This window comes from Aythya ferina (genome assembly GCF_964211825.1).
Source record: "Aythya ferina genome assembly, chromosome: 16".
Taxonomy (NCBI): domain Eukaryota; kingdom Metazoa; phylum Chordata; class Aves; order Anseriformes; family Anatidae; genus Aythya; species Aythya ferina.
In genome coordinates this window covers 5968257-5986280 of record NC_140315.1, presented here as the reverse complement: position 1 = coordinate 5986280, position 18024 = coordinate 5968257, and the positions used below count along the sequence as shown (strand labels likewise).

The 18024-nt window shown below is 34.9% G+C and overlaps 1 protein-coding gene across 1 annotated transcript; it reads left to right on the top strand.

Annotated features, from left to right (window-relative positions):
* Positions 1-2299: 2299 nt before the first annotated feature.
* Positions 2300-17112, top strand: SPO11 (SPO11 initiator of meiotic double strand breaks; the record flags this gene model as incomplete). Its single annotated transcript, XM_084538594.1, has 14 exons — positions 2300-2309; positions 2786-2882; positions 4694-4807; positions 7465-7553; positions 8193-8259; positions 8483-8591; positions 9164-9250; positions 10579-10615; positions 10838-10947; positions 11438-11537; positions 14041-14078; positions 15704-15780; positions 15981-16092; positions 16752-17112. 14 exons carry the CDS (start codon positions 2300-2302, stop codon positions 16869-16871), a joined length of 1167 nt encoding a protein of 388 aa, XP_084394720.1. The 3' UTR covers positions 16872-17112.
* Between the last annotated feature and the right edge of the window lie 912 nt (positions 17113-18024).

Below are 18024 nucleotides of genomic sequence, written 5' to 3'. Positions count from 1 at the left end.
GGGCTTTAGGAAATGAACCTGCTAGTTCATTTACTGATTGTTGTTCATACATTGGACATATTCTTGATACTAGTTTATGTGTTTACTTATACATATATAAAAATGTATATACATTTATGTATATGTTTGTATATATATGTATATTTGTATATTTTTTATTCTCTCCTTTGTTAACTCTGGCATAAGCACTGAGCATTTTGGTCTGGCTTTTTTTGCTGTTTGCTGCTTTGAAAAGGGGCAAGGCATTAAATTAGCTTCTCTCAAGTTGATATATATAATTTTGTTTGCAAACTCTTGCTAGGGGCAGGATATAATGTTGTCAGTCCTATATCAAAAAAAAATCTGATTTTGATGTTGAATTGTTGGAAAGAGCTACAAAGTTTTTACACAAATATTTCCGGAGTGATCTCAAGGTACCTAAAGGCCAAAGATCTAACATGAAAGAAATGAAAAATTCAATTTATTAATTCCCCTTTCTTTTGCTTGCCTCTGTTAATTGAAGCACCTTGTATTCGTATCTACATAGCCTGAGGCTTTCCTCAAATAAATCAATGCATAATTTTTAAATTATCTACTCAAGCTGGAGTTGGACTGCTTACTCTTGTCAGTACCAGAGAAGAAATGGAACAGAAGAAGAAACATGCCGTCTTCAACATTTTATGCACTATGTCATCTAACTTGCTAACAACAGGCCTAAGCATCGCACCTTTAGAAGTGCTGTTGGTGAGCTAGATACAGCACAGCTTCCAGCATTACTGAATGCTCTGGGTAAAAGACAATGCTATCAGGGGTGGGCTTATTAAAATTTTCTCTGGAAAGAACAAGTCTTTAAGATATTTAACTCCTAAGTTACTGCTCATACAGAATGACTGCTTTCAGGCAGTCAGTTGCTATGACATACTTAGGATTTGAGAATAGTCTTTGGTGTAAAATAACAGCAAAGGTAAGGCTGTAGGCTTCGGCCATCGGATGGGAGCTAGTCTCGCACTGCTGCATGCCTCGGACCCTCAGGTCTCCCAAGAAGTATTGTGTTTTCTCTTTAAACTTTAAACAATGCCTACAAAAATTTCTGATGAGAAGGAGACTAGAATTTTTGTAGGCAAACACCTAAAGAAAACTGGCATGAAGTGCATCAAGATAATAATTGCATGTGGGATTTCTTTTCAAATTCACAGTTTATCTCTCGCTTTGTATTGTCGATTTTGAAACGATGCCCTCTGGCTGAGGACTCCACATGAATCACAAATGTCCTTGTTTGGCCAAAAGTCTTAGAGCATTCAACAAGTTTTGTCTTAAATCTCAACTTCCTCAGAAACCAGTGATTCACAACACTTAGAATTTCAGGTGGAGTGTTTGTTCTGAACACAAGTTTATAACAGTGTATGGAGAAAATATATCCCAAGTCTATTCTAAATCTTCCAAATGCTGAAGGCAAATTATAAAAATAATACTAAATATTCAATCTCATTAGAAGTCGAATTCCATTTAGAGGAAGGGAAATGATTTTTTCAGCCTGGTATTGGGGTGTTCAGCTTTTTCAGACTTCTTCCAGCTAATGAGAACTATCAGGAAGAGACAATTGATACTGAGGGAAGAAAAAAAACACTTTTTTTTTTCTTTTTTTTTTTTTTTTTTTCCAGAAAGGACAAGAAAAGTATCGATGAGCCATTCAACCACTTTCTGGCCAGTCTGACCAGATTTATCCCACTGGCCTCAAACATTTGGGTGCCACAGGTGTTGTGCTTAGACACCTGCCCCACAGCGTCCCCGGCACCATTTTGGGGTTCAGGCTGTGACAGTCAGTCAGGAAGGGCGGGAAAAGGACCCCAGCCGTTAGGAAAGGCGGGGCCAGCTGCTGTCTGTCAAATCGAGCGGGAAAGGGCATTGGTCAGCTGGGAAGGGCGGGAAAGGCCATTGGTCAGCCAGGAAGGGCGGGAAGATTCCCTCGTCAGCGTGGGCGGGCGTGGCCACTCCCGGCCCTTAGCAAGGGCGGGAAAAGCCCTCAGTTGGCCAGGAAAAGATGTTTTTTGACTAATTTATACTGCCATGTTCTTTTTGTCCTGACCAGCTGGCCCTTCAATTTGACCTCAAAGAATGAGTTTTAGGTCCAGTGGCCAGAATAGACTTTCCTAATCCATCGGTCTCTTTGGTCCCTTCTTTAAAATGGCTTCGTCCCTCCCAGGGAGGTTGGGCTGGTCTGCATCAGGTGCCACAGAGGACCATAGCGTGTGCTCCTCTGAGGTGCCAGCAGGGAATGAAGCTGGCCTCGGGGAAACAAGTGTATCTGCTCATAGGAGCCATGTCCCTAGGTAAATGTTGTGAAAAGCAGCGTTTGTGCCATCTTTCTGTGGTGGTAGTTCAGTTGGTAGTACTTGTGCAAAAGTGAAAAACGCACCCACTACAAAAACACCAGGGAGAAGCAGCTTTCGTGCTGTGCCAGCACCATCTCTCTTTCTTCAGACTTCTCAAAAAGTCTGTAGGTACAGATGGAAATGCCGAAAAGGATGATAAAACAAACACATTGAATGTCACTAACAAAAAAAGACTGCTCCAATGCACAGTGTCAGCCCCTGAGGCTAAAAGAGACAGGGGACATCTTAGAAGTATTTTAAGAGCAAAAGGATGACAATAATAATAATATGACTTGGACAGTTCTTGGTCTTTGTGGCAGGGTATGGGAAATGGTTCTAGCCATTTACAGTTTGGAGTGTATTGGTTTATTACATTGCAGACTTTATTTGTAGCTGTTTCTCTTGTGTATTTTTATTATTCTTGCTCTCTACAGGTTCTATAAAATTAGTCATTTATGCTATTAATGTTGAAGATGGTTTCCTGTGTTTCCTGTGCTATAAAGAAACTAGCATCCATTCATGCTGCAACCTGTGAGAAAAGACCAGAGAAACCCTATGAGATATACAGGGCCTGCCCTTCTCAGCTCAGATTTCACCATTAACTAAACCAGAGTGTATTTTAAGTAGGCATACTTGGCCAGTATTGCGTGTTTGCTTATTAAAAATCGATTAATCTCTGCAAAAGGAGATGAAATATCAGCAAGGGGTACAAAGAAAATTGCTGTCCTTTGCCCACTTTGTCACATTTACAGCTTCTGTTGGCCAAGAAATGAGGAAACTTTGATGGGAACAGCAACCTCGACTTTCATATTCTGTAGTGAACTTTGAAATGTGTATGGAATTTTAAGACAGTATCAAAACAATGACATAGTTCAGATTTCCTAGCAGCCTAGCCATTCTTTCAGCCATCTGCCTCTGCATATTTTTGTTAACCTCAACTCTAATTTTTGTTGAGTTGACCTGTACTGTAGTCAGCTTTGCTTATCAATTTTATTCTTACCCTTTGCTGTATTATGCATTTAGCTCACCAGCAGACCATTTCCTCTCTACTTAATAGAATGTCTATTTTGGATATGGCAGTAATATGTAGGATTTTAAGTTGAAGGAACAGACTGTGAGTCTGAGAGTCAGGGAATCTCTCTGTGTTTGCGATTATTCATCTGAATACAGAAAAATATCTTTCATTGTGTTCATTGAACAATTTAATCTTATTGGACAAAAATGTTAGGAATACTAGTAGTTTCATTCAGTATACAGATACTACTATGAATAATGTTTTAAAAGAAAAGGTTAATACTTTCTAGAAATTGTTCTGCTAAAACTGGATTTTATTTATTTATTTATTTTTTTTTTTTTGAGAACAAATAGTAAGTGGAAGCTGAGCTACAAAATGGAAGAAGTGTAGTCAGCTGATAGAAGAGAGCTTTCATGACACCTCATTATTGTTTAAGGAGACTCATAGCTAGGTTTAAAAAATTATTCTTGCTGATTTTGTAACACTAGGATAATTCATTCGGTGTGGTCTGCACTGGTATTGACTCATCTTTTCTTAATATATTACTTAAAAACAAAATTAGACTTTGCTGATAAATCTTTGAACTAAAATAATTTTTTTCCTACTCTTTTAATTCCTACTTACATTTACAAGGGAATATAGTACAGCTGTAATTTTAAGGACAGCTGAAATATTGGCATCAGATTGCTTATGAAAATAAAAAGCATCTGTCATAACACTGAGACCAGCCTACAGTTTTGATGTAAGGGATCTGCTTGCAAGGTTACTTTGTCTTTTTAGGTGAAAGATACAGATTTTATGCTTTTTACAGTGCATCTGTTGAGATGGAACCTTCGTATAATTAAAACCCTTAACAGTTTGTTTAGGGCAACAGATCAAAAGGTTAATGTGCAATGGTGCAACAGGATGTATTTGTACTGTTGAACATTTTTTAAATTTACAGCATTTAAAAACAACTTAGCTCAAATCATAGCCAAAGCCAATATTACATCATGTAAAGTAAAACATTAATCATTAGTTATGAAGCAGCCACTTGGTCTAAAAGTTCATCTGGTGAAAAATTTGATGGTTTAAGGATTGAATAGAAATGTACTTTTAATTGTGTTCTCAGTCATGCATCCAGAATAGAAAATCAAATATCTTTGGGAAGCTAAGGAAAAGAAAATTCAAAAGCAAGCATTTTTGATCTCCATATTTTTGAAACAAATATATTCTTAAAGCAGTTTTGAGTTAAATGAATTCTGTAAGGATGGCAATAGATGATCAGAATGTAAAATAGAACTATATTTAATAATATAAATTGTATCACTAATTTTCTTTCTTTCAGTTCTGAAGTTCTTGAAGCAATTGAAAATGTTATTCAAGATGTATTTGAAAGCTTGTCCAAAAAACAAGCACCTGTTCTCACAGTGACTAGGAGATCAGATTGGAGGAATATTGAGTAAGTTTTATATAGTTTAAAGTCCTGCCTTATGTTATTATAAATGTCATGAATATAAATTTGATTGTATAATGTCTAGAAAAGTTAATCTTATGTAGTTCTGTAAGTGTTAGAGTCAATATATAATTTGGCTTCTTAAAAAAATAATGGACTAATAAAAAGTGGTGTTTAGTACTCAATCTGCATAGACAGGCACTGTGCATTTAGTCAAATAACAGCAGACCATTAACATAAAGGGGAATGTAAAACTTCTGTAAAAGGGTCAGAAAGGAAATAGGTCCTATATACATTAATTTTCTGGATACGGTAGAAAACAGAAATAATACATTTCATTTGATTAAAAAAATAAAAATATTTTAGGCTGGAAACAATTGCTAGCAATTTCATTTTCCAATCAACTTTCTGTGCTTCCCATTTTCTTTTTCTCTGCTTTTCTTCATGGTATCTTATTTCTTCAAATGACAGTGATGAAGTTATCCTCTCTGTATTCTTCAGAGAAGATACTGTTCTCTTACCTTCATGTTGTGTCCGTGTACTTTTCCAAGTCCATGACTAGCCAAATAAAGTAAAACAAGTTTCTGAATTGTTATCTAAATTTCATATCTCATGCCAGTTTACCTAGACAGGATCAGAGGAAAACAACCTGTCCTTTATAACACAGATCTATAGAAGTTGCCTGTGCAACAGTATTTTTCCAAGGCACTCATTTCAGCTGAAAATACCTGAAACCAAGAAAGTAATTGCTTTCTATAATATGGAAGCAAAATTATAAAGGAAGAAACAAATCTATTTCTTGTCTTGTAATGGTTTTGGGCATCATTGGGTTAAAGGATATTTAGATCAATAAGATTGCAGAGGTGCTTGTAAGTGGGCACATTACAAACATTCAGATTGCAAAAGCACAACAAACCTTCCAAGCATTACACTTTGGTGAAATACTCATTTAATGAGAACAATAAATTTCTGTCAATCAGAGAACCTGAAGGGCCTGAAGGTAATCAGTTAACTGAAATGCTAGTGAATTTAGTCGTTTCTATCCTGGTAGCTTGACAAAAAGTGCTTCACTCAGATATCTGTAAAAATCAAAAACTGTAACAAAACTTAGCAATTTTTGGCAGTCTTGGGAAAAATGGCATTCCAGGGTAGAAAAACAAAAGTGAGATGTTATTTGCCATCAGAATACATAGGGGGAAAAATGTTCATATTAAAACATCACAGTATGTTAAAAATAAGATTCATCAATCAAATTTAAAAACCTGAAACATTATTTATGGTGGAGAAATGTAAACTTACGTATTCATTCCATTACAAAATGATGTGCATACTTGTTTAATACAATAGGATTTCTGAGGAGGTTAAAATAAAAATAAGTAAGCAAATAAAAATAAAAAGCACCCCTCCCCCCAATGTAACAGGAATGGTAGAAAAGATAATTAGTGGGGCTTATTTTTCCTTATTTAGGCAGCATTTCCATTCCTAATCTGCACAACTGGAATCTGCAGGGCAGGAGCTTGTGGAAATGAGAGAATGATTTCATGTTTGAAACGCTCCTTGTAAACATAGAGATATTTACCTGAGAATGAGGTCAATCAGTGAGAATACCAGGCCTAAAGCAGTACAATTGGTTTCCATTGAGCAAATTTATGTTAAAATAAATACATAAATAAATACAGTTTTCATGGGTGGAAAGATTTTACAGAAAACTGTTCTGTTGGGATAAATGCAGTACTAGGAAAAATCTGATATACAAAAAATCTGTATCTGATATACAGCTAGGTTAAGGTTTTCTTTCTGAGCTATCTGTGTGAGTCAAACTGATCTTAAATATAACGTTTCTAAAATGAAGTGTTCCTTATTTACCCTAACAGAGCAATCCCGCAAAGTTTCATTCGGTGCAGTTACAGTGTAGGGAACAAGGCACACACACGTTTTCAATGTTGCAGCACAAAGGCAAGAAAGTTGCTTTGAAGCAGAAAGGCAGATGCTACACTGTACTGTTTGCTGCTGCTGTGCCTTACACAGCGCTGTGGTGTTCTGCCACCCAAAGGATGCATGGAGCAAAACCTTAGACAGAAAAATTTAGAAATGTTATGTGGTTTTGTATAAACTAATGCTCATTTAACCATCGATACTTTTTAAAAGTATGTACAGAAATCTAAAATGAAAAACAATGCGTTATAGACAGGACTGTCATTAAAATAAGACACTAAAATGAGCTGTTGTTAAGAAAACAAGTGATTCTTCATACCTACCTTCCGGTATGAAATGTTTAAAAATTAAATTGTGAAGCTCATTTAGACGAGTGAACTGTTTAGAGAATAGGATGCCCCCCATTTTTCTTTCCAAAAGTTCCAAAAATGAAATCTAATTATTTTGATAATAATCAGATCATATTATTGTAATATTAAATAATTACACTTTCTCATACATTCTACACCAGAAAGTTACTATGTTAAATTTGACTTGTATACTAGTAATGAATCACATTTCTTCCCGTGTTATGTATTCGTTTGTTAGTAGTCTGTACTCAGTTTGAAAATAGAGCTAGCAGATATGATTTTAGGAAAGCGGTCTTAGTCTGAATTATCTTGGATAGAGTAATTTACATATCCTCAATTCACAAGTTTACAGTTTTACTGTATTTTGCAATGTATCAGATTTAAAGATTCTGTAGGTCTACAGATGGTACCGTATTGTACTACAAAACAAATCAGAAGTGACTGCCCTAGATCAGCAACAAAGTTTGGTAAGTTAAAAAAAAAAAAAAAAAAAAAAAAAAAAAAAAAAAAAAAGTTCAAATTCAGAATTCTTAACTTTTTTTTTCTTGTATTTTAGTTTGAAACTTTGTAAAACAAATAATTTTTGTCTTGTGCTTTAGAAGTGTAAGACTAATAAAACTTGCAATTATGACCAGCGCTTCAGCTTTTCTCTATTAACTTATGGGGTGACAGTGAAATCAATACAAAGTTATTATAGTTTCTACACTCCCTGACTGAATACCAGCTGGAGGCATATACACAAGGTTGTCATATAAAAATATAACCATTCTTCAAAAAGCTAACTGGTAGAGTGATCTTGGAATATGGACAATAAGCTAATTTATTTTTCTTAATCTGTCAATTAATTTCTTGGCCTTGATAACAAGGCATATATTCCCTAATTTAACTCCATCATTTTTTTTTTTCTAATTATGCTAGAAATTATTGAGTCTGTTAGCACAACCTCTCTGTATTTTCACAGCATGTTACAATGCATGCACAAATTGTATTCATGTTTCAGTGTTTTATGTTTAGAGACACAAATATGAGTCAATATAAACAAATATTATAGTATGTGCATTTCTGAAAATTGATATGATTAAAATTTTTGAAGTGTATTTTTTCAGCTCTGATGCTCAAAATATTATCTATGATCTACAAGATGGTGCAGAGCAATACTTATGCAACTAAAAGGTAACAGTGCAATTCTATAATTTCAGATAAAGTTTTATTTTAAGAATGCCACTGTGAAAAACAAACAGCCACTAGGATATATACCTTTAGGATAACAGATTTCTCTATGTGAAATGCTATACACTGATTTTATTATCTATGCCCTCAGTAAAATGTTGTTCTCTGTTCTCATAAGCTGACTACTTCAGTATTATAATTACAAATACATATTTTGTCTTGATAGGGATATATATTACTCAGATACACAACTGTTTGGTAGCCAGAGTGTTGTGGACAATATAATCAATGACATTTCTTGTATGCTTAAGATACCGCGGAGAAGTCTACATATAGTAAGTGGCTTATTATTAATGTTTTGATTCTGTCGTTATTTCCCAATCATATAGATCATACTGAAAGCTGAAATATCAAGAAAAAAAGTGATTATTAGGAAATATGTAGTTAAAATAGAAAGTGTTATTTGTGCAAATGAAACCTTATTAGGTTTTGAACACTCAAAAGGTTCCTTTCTTCAGAGAAAATTCATAGACTACAAGACATCTGTTTCACAGTTTATACTTGAATGATTTGCTAACTTGTGGTTTAAGTGAAAATTTCAGGTGAGTCAGAGGTGTAAGGTTTGGATTTACTTTTATTTCATGCTTACAAGAATTCTTTTGTATCCATAAATGCAGTTGCTAACATAACTTATTGTAAATACACCTTTATATACATGATGACGGCAATGTTGCTTTGATTTTTAAAAGGTTGGTCTTAGCTGATAACTACTTACTATGTTGTTCCTCTCCCCCCCCCACCCCTAACCTCTTCCTCCCCACGTTTCTTGTTTTGCCTGTGTAATGCAGTAAAATAAAAGCATATAACTTACAATTTACTGTATACAACTTATTATTTTTTTTTCCAGCTGTCTACAACTAAAGGTTTTGTTGCTGGTAATTTAAGTTATACTGAGGAAGATGGTACAAAAGTGAATTGTACCTGTGGTGCAACAGTATGTATTATATAACAATAACAGTAATTAGAATAAATAGAATAGTTTCAGTTGGAAGGAACTTACATAGATCACCATCTACCTTTGTGGACTGCACTTCTTGTAGCTCAGTGTGCTGTATACATTTATTATACAGACCTGTAATCGTGCTACCTATGCAGCTACCAGCCAGTGAGTCCCCATCTGCCTCACTCTAACCCAGGTACGGCTTATGGTCCCTCTCGCTGTGTGCTAGGTAAAGAACACGAATGAGAGCTGCAGAAACTGTCTAGGGTATGTGAAGGAGAAGGAAACAGATGTAAAGAGGACAGGTCTGTATATATGGTGTGGACTTGGGGAGAGGTTATCAAAGGCAGTAGTGAGCTAAAGAGAAGTCTATACCCACAGTTTGATAAGTAGTCAAGAGCCAGAAGTGTTTTGAGGAGATGAGATTCAACTAATCTGGTCCTATAAGATTTCCCATAGATGAAAAGATTATGAAAGCAGGAGCAGAACTTAGACTTGCTGACTGTTGTCATGATTTACTGGAAAATCTATTCATTGTAAGCCTAAACTGGTGATTTTCCAAAATGGAAAGATGACCTTAGCTGCCTATTATACTTTGTCTTAAAGTAAAGCATAAAGACCCCTGTTATTAATACTCTTCTTCATCTCTTCATAGTTTTATTTGTTGAGTTGTTCCACACTGGCACCGGAGGTGATTTAGCAGTCAGGAGTAAAAGCAGACCACACACTTCAATGTATACATACTTTTTTGCCAAGTTCTTCTTCCAGTTCCTTTTTCTCATCCATATGCTTGCCAGATTGAGCCAATCCTAATATGAGGTGTAAAGTAAACATCACTGTGTCTTAAAACTGTTGCTCCAAGATAGTTATAAAAACAGGTTATAGGTTAATAAAAGAAAGGATTAAATGGTCTTCCAAAAAGAATGCCTAAATGTTTTAAACCTGTATTAAATTTTCAGTTTTTGAATCAAGATGACTTTTCTTTTGGCTAAAAAAAAGATTAAAAAAAAAAAAAATGAATCAAGACATTGTTATCTCTGTAATGCCCATATGATGAACAATCTTCGGTGACAGTAGCACAAACATGCTTTTGAAAAGCATCTTGTTATAACAGGAGGACTTCTATAAGACCATACAATAGAACAGGATATAAATGGTTGAATGCGCTTATAAAGCAGCGAAAATGTCAAGATCGATCTTGTATATAAGAAGATGAATGGTTGTTTTAGGATGTAATTGTGTTCTTCATTACCTAATGTTGTTATTTTAAAATGTATCAGTTTCTCGATTATAAATGATTAATTTAATTTTTGTTGTTTTAGGCAGTCACTGTGCCATCTAATGTTCAAGGAATTAAAAGTATCCTTTGAGCTAAAACTCTCATTGTAGACTGAAAATATAAAGTAAAAACAAAGAATATTCCAAGTTAAACAATGTTCTGGTAATTTTTTCTCTGCTTGCTGGCTCTGAAATTGAGTCACGAATACTGCTTTTGGCTCCAGAGTATGTATTTTAGAGCATTCAATTTGAATTAATTGGTGCAATGGATCATTTTACATGCGGGTAGCCTTAACATAAAAGATTTAAACTCACATGCCAAATTTATATTAATCGTAGAAAAAGATGCAACTTTTCAGAGACTCCTGGATGATGACTTCTGCATTAAATTGTCCCCATGTATAATGATTACGGTATGCAACTTACATTTTATATCATCTTCTTAGACATCAGAATAGAGAAGGCTTTACACTATGCAAAAAACTATATATGTATCAGCTACCCATTATAGTCAGTCATATCAAAAACTTTTTTTATATTGTTTCTTTAGTGCCTTAAGTATTTTGGGGAAGAAAAAAGTGGCCTTTTTCTTTTTATGCCAGCTTATATAGATACCGGAGTACATCTGTGTGTCAACTCCCAGAGCTTACACAGAGAAATGTATGATACTTCTACAGGGCCTATAATCCAGGACATCTGCAGTGCTGCTCCCAAACCCTTGTTCGTTCTTCCCTTCCCACAGAGAGAAAATAAGAGTGTACCATTTTCCCTGTGAGATAGCTGCTGGAAAAATATTCCTGCAAGCATTTTGTTTGCTTGTTTTAAATGGCAAATGTAAACACATATGTAGACAGATGTTGTTTTAATTAATTTAAAACTGTCTGCTTTATTTTATTTCCTTAGGGAAGAGGCATACCAGATCTGAATACACGCCTTTTGGTCAGAAAGCTGTGGGATACGTTTCAAATTCCTGTTTTCACCCTTATGGATGCTGACCCACATGGTAAATCTGTAGAGGTTCAGTAACATAAAAAAAAGCAAAATTTATTTAGAATCTAGTTTCTCACTTTTATGGGAAGGTACTTACGGCATAGAGTGGGTAATCCAACACAAACAGAAAGTTTCTGATTTATGCAGAATATGTCTAGGAGTGCAGAATTTTAACTGAGACATCAGTACTGGCCTGATTCCCACTCAATGTACTCTTACTGTCTGTGATGATTTGCTGTGCTCTGAGGTCTTAATAAAATCTTGCTTTTTACCTAAAAAATATTTTTATACAATTAGAACTAGAATATTAGAACTAGATTTTCACAGGACCTGTGGGTCTAGAAATGAGAATAAGCATCATGGAATTTTATGACCCATTGTACAATTCCACTGATTTTAATAAGAGTTATGCACCTGACTACTATTTAAAGTCTCAGGAGGTCCTAGATAAATACTTTCAAAAATGTAGCTCTGATAAGAGTTCTAGAAGTTGGTTAAACTGCTCCTTTTGTAAAACCAAAAGAAATAACAGGAACTTCCATAAACATTGCTTGGTTTGGTATAAAACAGAATTTTTGGAAATGTATGATTCATAGGGTTGACAGATATGAAGAAAATTATATTTTTGAACAAAGTGAGTCTTTTATTGATTTTTAAAGTAGTTTATATAGTCTTATATTAATAATTCAGCACTCATGATGTCAATAGTTTATGCAGTGAAATCTAGAAACTACGAGTCGGATGCCGACAGGAACAAAATTAATCTTAAAATTGAGGCTGTGCTGGCAAATGAGAATGCTAAAGATATGAGGACTCATCTCAAAATAGTTACCTGGATATTGCTGTATTGGACATACTGGAAGTACTTCACATCTCATAGTTTTGGTGGGGTTGTTTGTTTGTTTTCTACTGAGAACATGAACAGCTGTGAACTGCAGACTCAACGGTCAGTCTTAACTTATCAAAATTTGCAGAATTTATCTGTAAGTTACTTGTATCAAAGAATAGCCCACAGGCTATCTATATGTTTTGAAGATCATCTGCCCAAAAACTGAAATGCAAATCCTAGACATAGACTAATCTGGAACTTCCTTTGTTACTGAAAAGTAAACGCTTTTTAATTTTCACTCTGCCATATCAGAAATATCACAGTGGCAGAACTTTGCCCTTTTTTTTTTTTCTTTCTTTTTTTTCCCATAAGAAGTGGGAATGTGGCATGAAATCTGGATTATTTTGCACTGTTTCATTCCCACTGTCTGAGAGGCAACATGACCAGATTGAACATATCGTGGAATACTGTTTGTCTTTATTTTTTGTCTTTATTTTTCTGTGGCCATGCTGAGGGGAAGTTAAGATGGGTCAGACTTCCTGAAGCTTATATGTTGTTGCTGCTGTGTGAAATAAGCTTCAAAACCTTGTTCTGATGATTCAACTGCAGAACAGCTTGATAGCATATACTTGGTTTTGTAAATACTCTTTGAAATGCAACTTTATGTAAATTATTTCTTGGTTCAACCAGTTAAAAATTAGAGATGTTTAGGATACCGACTGAGCCCTTTGTTGTGAAGAAATACTTAAGGAGAAAACAGCAATGGTGAAAAAACTTAGAGTTGTAGCTGGTATGCTTTAAACCACAGTCTCTGGTGTCTGTAGTTCAAGATAAATAACTGAATTTTAAGCTAAAAACAAGAATTGGTGGTACTCTTCAGTATACATCGAAAAACTGCATTAATTAATGCATATTTGCACTATTCAAATATCTGGTAAATGTTAGTAAATATCTGGTAAATGTTACTAAATGTACTGTTGTTTTTTTTTTCCTTTTGTTTTTATTGCAGAAAATTTTGAGCAGAGCAGCACAGTTTAAAAAGAAAAATAAGTTATCGAATCAGGAAATAAATCTGATAGGCATAGTTTTATTTCACAAAATATCAAAGTCTGTGCTGCTGACAATTAATGGAATTGCTTAAATGTAAAATATGTTTTAAGTATGAAATAAGTAAAGTACACACAGTGTTTTAACAAAGCCTGAATACACAGCTGGGTGGGTTGTTGTTTTTTTTTCAAGCTCTTAAACATCTCATAACTGAAATTTAGACCAAGCTGAAGTGCATGAGATTTTTATCAGGAACTTTAAGAAAGTAATTGCTATAATTTTGCTATAAAGCAATAGTGTTAAGAGATATGGATTACACAGGATTAATGAAAAAAAAAAAAAAAAAAAAAAAGGACAATCTTCCTGCCCAATGTTGGACAACGTGTATGAGAGCTGATTATCCTTGCTTCTGAAATGACTATGTGTGGACAGTGTGAAACATTTTACTACATAAAGATGAATGAATAGATGATACATCAAATTCTGATTATTTTGACATACACTAAAAATAATTTTAAACCATAAAGAACCTCACTAATCATAATGTCATAACTGTTATGCCATAAAAGTGAATTCTTAATGTAGTCTTCTTAAGCGTGGTGATAAACAGACATTTGATATTTTATATTCTCCAACGTAGGTATAGAAATAATGTGCATCTATAAATATGGATCTGTGGTGAGTATAATTTTTCCATTTCAAAATATATTATTTTTTAGTCCTGCCTTGAAGCTTGAATGTAGTATGAGTTAGAGTAGTTACTACCTTTGGCATTTTGTTTCAGCACAGACACAGTTTTTAGGCCTTCCGTATCTGCAGAAACAGCTTCTTTCTGCAACAAAAAGAAACTGGATAATAATGTTAGGTGTTTCATTTAACCATGTTTCACAGTTTTTTCCTGCTGTACAGGTAGTTTTCAGGAAGTCCAAATAGAAAAGTGTTCTTCATTTTCTTTTGTTTCTGCCTTAGAAGACAAATGAAGGCTGAATGAAAAGAACATAACTTGTGAGATGGGTGAACTGCTTGATTCTCCATAAAATCTTGTTGTCTTGGTAAAGATTTTGTTTTGGGGTGAGAAGTTACGGATACATGTTTTAATGTAGAACATTATGGAGGAAGAAGCAAAGGGAATAAGAACACATATTGTAATACATTGCTAAAAGATGAGGTACAGAAAACAACATGAAAGGCAGGCAGACTAAGGGGAGGGCAGAGAGTAGGAGCAGATGTGTGAACTGTTTGGGAGACCAATGGAGAAAACATCCAAAGTTAAAAACAAACAAACATAAAAACTCACACACAGAGCAAAACACATAAAAACCCTTTGGAAACTAGTCAGACAATTATGTACAAAGTCAAATATATGTCATAATGTATGCCTCGAGGACATACAGGGAGCCAGAATTCCCAAGTGTTCAGGTGACCCGTCAGGCTTTTAACCTTAGAAATGCATGTAAACTAAGAGAACACCATCTTCAAGGATTAAACTAAATCCTCAGGTTCCTTTAAAAGTTTATTTTGTTCAATTGCAGAGTAACACATGTATCAAACTGAAACTCAAATATGCCAATTCCATTACCAACAGTGGAAGTATTCCTTTGTACAACATGTAATTTAAATCACAGAATCACGGAATCATTTAGGTTGGAGAAGACCTCTAAAATCATCTAGTCCACTCTGCTGTAGTGTGCTATAGGTTTCAGAAGTTTTCATGGATTCTAAAAGCAATCAGACAAAATCAAACACTACTAAATACTATAACACCACTTCTGGCTCAGAACGTTGGAGTCACAAACTGCTAGGAGTAGGAATAGCATTCTGAGAAGTATCATTTATTGCATATTTGTTTTTACAGTTTTCCTTTAGATGTTACTGTAGCCATGATACTGGGTCAGATGCCCTTATGTTTGGGCTATTTTTATATAATGTGATACTTTCCAGCAGAAAATATCAGAAATTTCCAGTTGTAATTGTCATTGCTTCTCCTGGCTTCAGTTTTGTTTGGGAGACTCATACTGACTGTGAAAAACAAACAAACAAAAATCAAAACCTATTCAGGCTACAATCTCTTGTGGCTGAATAGCGCAAGCCTTAAAGGAGAATCTGTTTTCAGTAAGGGGATATGGTAAACTCCAGCTGCACCATTTTCTCATGTAACATTCTGATAATAAAAAAAAAAAAAAAAAAAAAACAAAAAAACACTAACCACCTCTGCAATAAAATTTGTGATCTAGGAAGGCATATATCTCAAATGACTTAAACTAAAAGTCACTGAATGTTGTAGTTGACTCTTCTTGTTTCAGTCAATGTCTTTTGAGGCCCATCATCTCACTGTTCCATCTGTAAAGTGGCTTGGTCTCCTTCCATCTGATCTGAAGAGGTTAGTTATTACCCAAAAGAAACAGAAGTATTCTTCTTCTATTTCATAGATAGTAAATACAATCTGACTTAATGTACAAACAAACAACTGACACCCATTATTGTTTTCATACATTATTTTTGGCTTATTATAAAGAAGTAAGTTGGAATTGGTATTTCTGAAATATAAGAGAAAATTTAACAACATTATTTACTTTTCAGATTAAATATATGCAAAGATGTCCTGATTCCACTTACAAAGCAAGATCAAAATAAGTTAGCAAGTATACAAAAGAGACCTTACATTGCTTGTCAGCCAATGTGGAAGAAAGAGGCATGTACAAACCTATTGTTTCTTGTTTCTTTCTCCCCACAAAACAAATCCTGTCATCTGCAATCCTGTTTTTCTTTATTTTTATAAGCTCTTAGTGTAGCAGAAAGGTTTTGCAGCACTAAATGGCAGCAAGATTGATAAATTCATGTCCACTGTCTCTCTGAATCACTGGGGCTCAATTGTTCACAGGCCAGGACTGGCAGCTTTTTTAGCCTTCTTGCTATTAGTCATCTGATGATCATAAGCTGTACATGGGATTTTAATGTTATTTTAAATATTGCAGAATATATTACATACTTAGAAATAGGGGAACACTTAAAACAATTTCTTATCCTGTACTTGTCCTCTGATCTTGCCTGTAACTTTTAAATCACCTATTGTGTTAAATGATTAGAAAGGAAGAAAAGGTATTGTGTACCTTCCACTTGCTGTTTATACTCACCTTATAAGTTATTTGTTTGTGTTACTGTGAGGTATACACATGAGCATACAATAATCTCAGCTCAGTGGCAGGGAGTTTGCAGCACCATTTCCAGTAATACTAACTTTGTAGCTCTATATGCACATCCAACAAGTGTAATTCTTATTTAAATAATAAGATGAGGTGGTTACCGCATCACGCATTTTGTTCTTTTTTTTTTTTTTTTTTTTTTTTTTAGCTGGAAATTATGGCAGCATCTAAAATGAAGGCTGAAATTCAAGCTTTAACTTCTCTTTCATCAGATTATCTTTCCAGAGTCTATTTACCAAACAAATTGCAATTTGGTGGATGGTTATGAATGCTTGTTTGCCAATTAACTGTTTTTCTTGATAATACTTTCTTGACTGCTTCTTGTTCAGTTTATCACTACAGATAGATTATGGTTATCTATTCTTTTAAAGCAGAAAATGATGCTGTACAGTCTTTTTAATTTTTGAAGAGTAAAAGGCTTTGTTAACAATTTTTTGGTAAATGTCTCCTGAAAATAATTTTAAGTACAGCGCTGTGGTATTTTGTGTTCACTGTAAACTCAAACCTAAAAGTCAGAGATCGTTCTTCGTTACTGCATATCTCAAGCAGTTATAAATGTTCCCGCAACCAAATTGCTATTTGTTTTCAATGAACAAGTAAGCAAGCAGATGTTACTGATTAAGAATTTAATAAACAACCCTGTTAATGATGCACATCATAACAAAATCCCTTGTTCATTTTTTTTTTTTTTAAGTTGGCCCTAAAACAGTAAAAAGAAGCCGGAAACTGCAGTGATTAAAGCATATAATGTATTTTACATGAAGAAACCAAACTGAGTACACAGAAAATATTTCTAAAACTGATCCACAGAGTCATCGAATAATATTTTCAGTAGACTTTATATTTTACTCCTGCTCCACCAGTATCCAAATCAAAAGGAACTCGAATTCCTTTTTATTTTCTGCACTGTAGCAGTGTTACTGCCTACTAGCAACTTCCAGTGTCTGGGTGCACAAATAATCTCGATCCACAAGTAATACACCAGCAGAACTGGGAACTGGGGTTGTTTATTCTGGAGAAGAGGAGGCTCAGGGGAGAACCTTAAAAGAAGTTGGGGGGAGCTGGGGGTTGATCTCTTCTCACAGATAACTAGCGATAGGACCAGAGGGAATGGCCTCAAGTTGTGCCAGGGGAGGTTCGGGTTGGAAATGAGGAGATATTTCTGCTCAGAAAGAGCAGTCAGGCATTGGCACGGGTTGTTCAGGGAGGTGCTGGGGTCACCGTCCCTGGGGGCATTCAGGGAAAGGTTGGACGTGGTGCTTGGGGACAGGGTTTGGTGGGTGACACTGGTGGTAGGGGGATGGCTGCACCAGGTGATCTTGGAGGGCTTTTTCCAACCGTAATGATTCTGTGATTCTACACCCGGCCTTATAGCAGGCTGTTTTCATGACAGCGAGTTTCCACACCCCTCAGAGAAATGT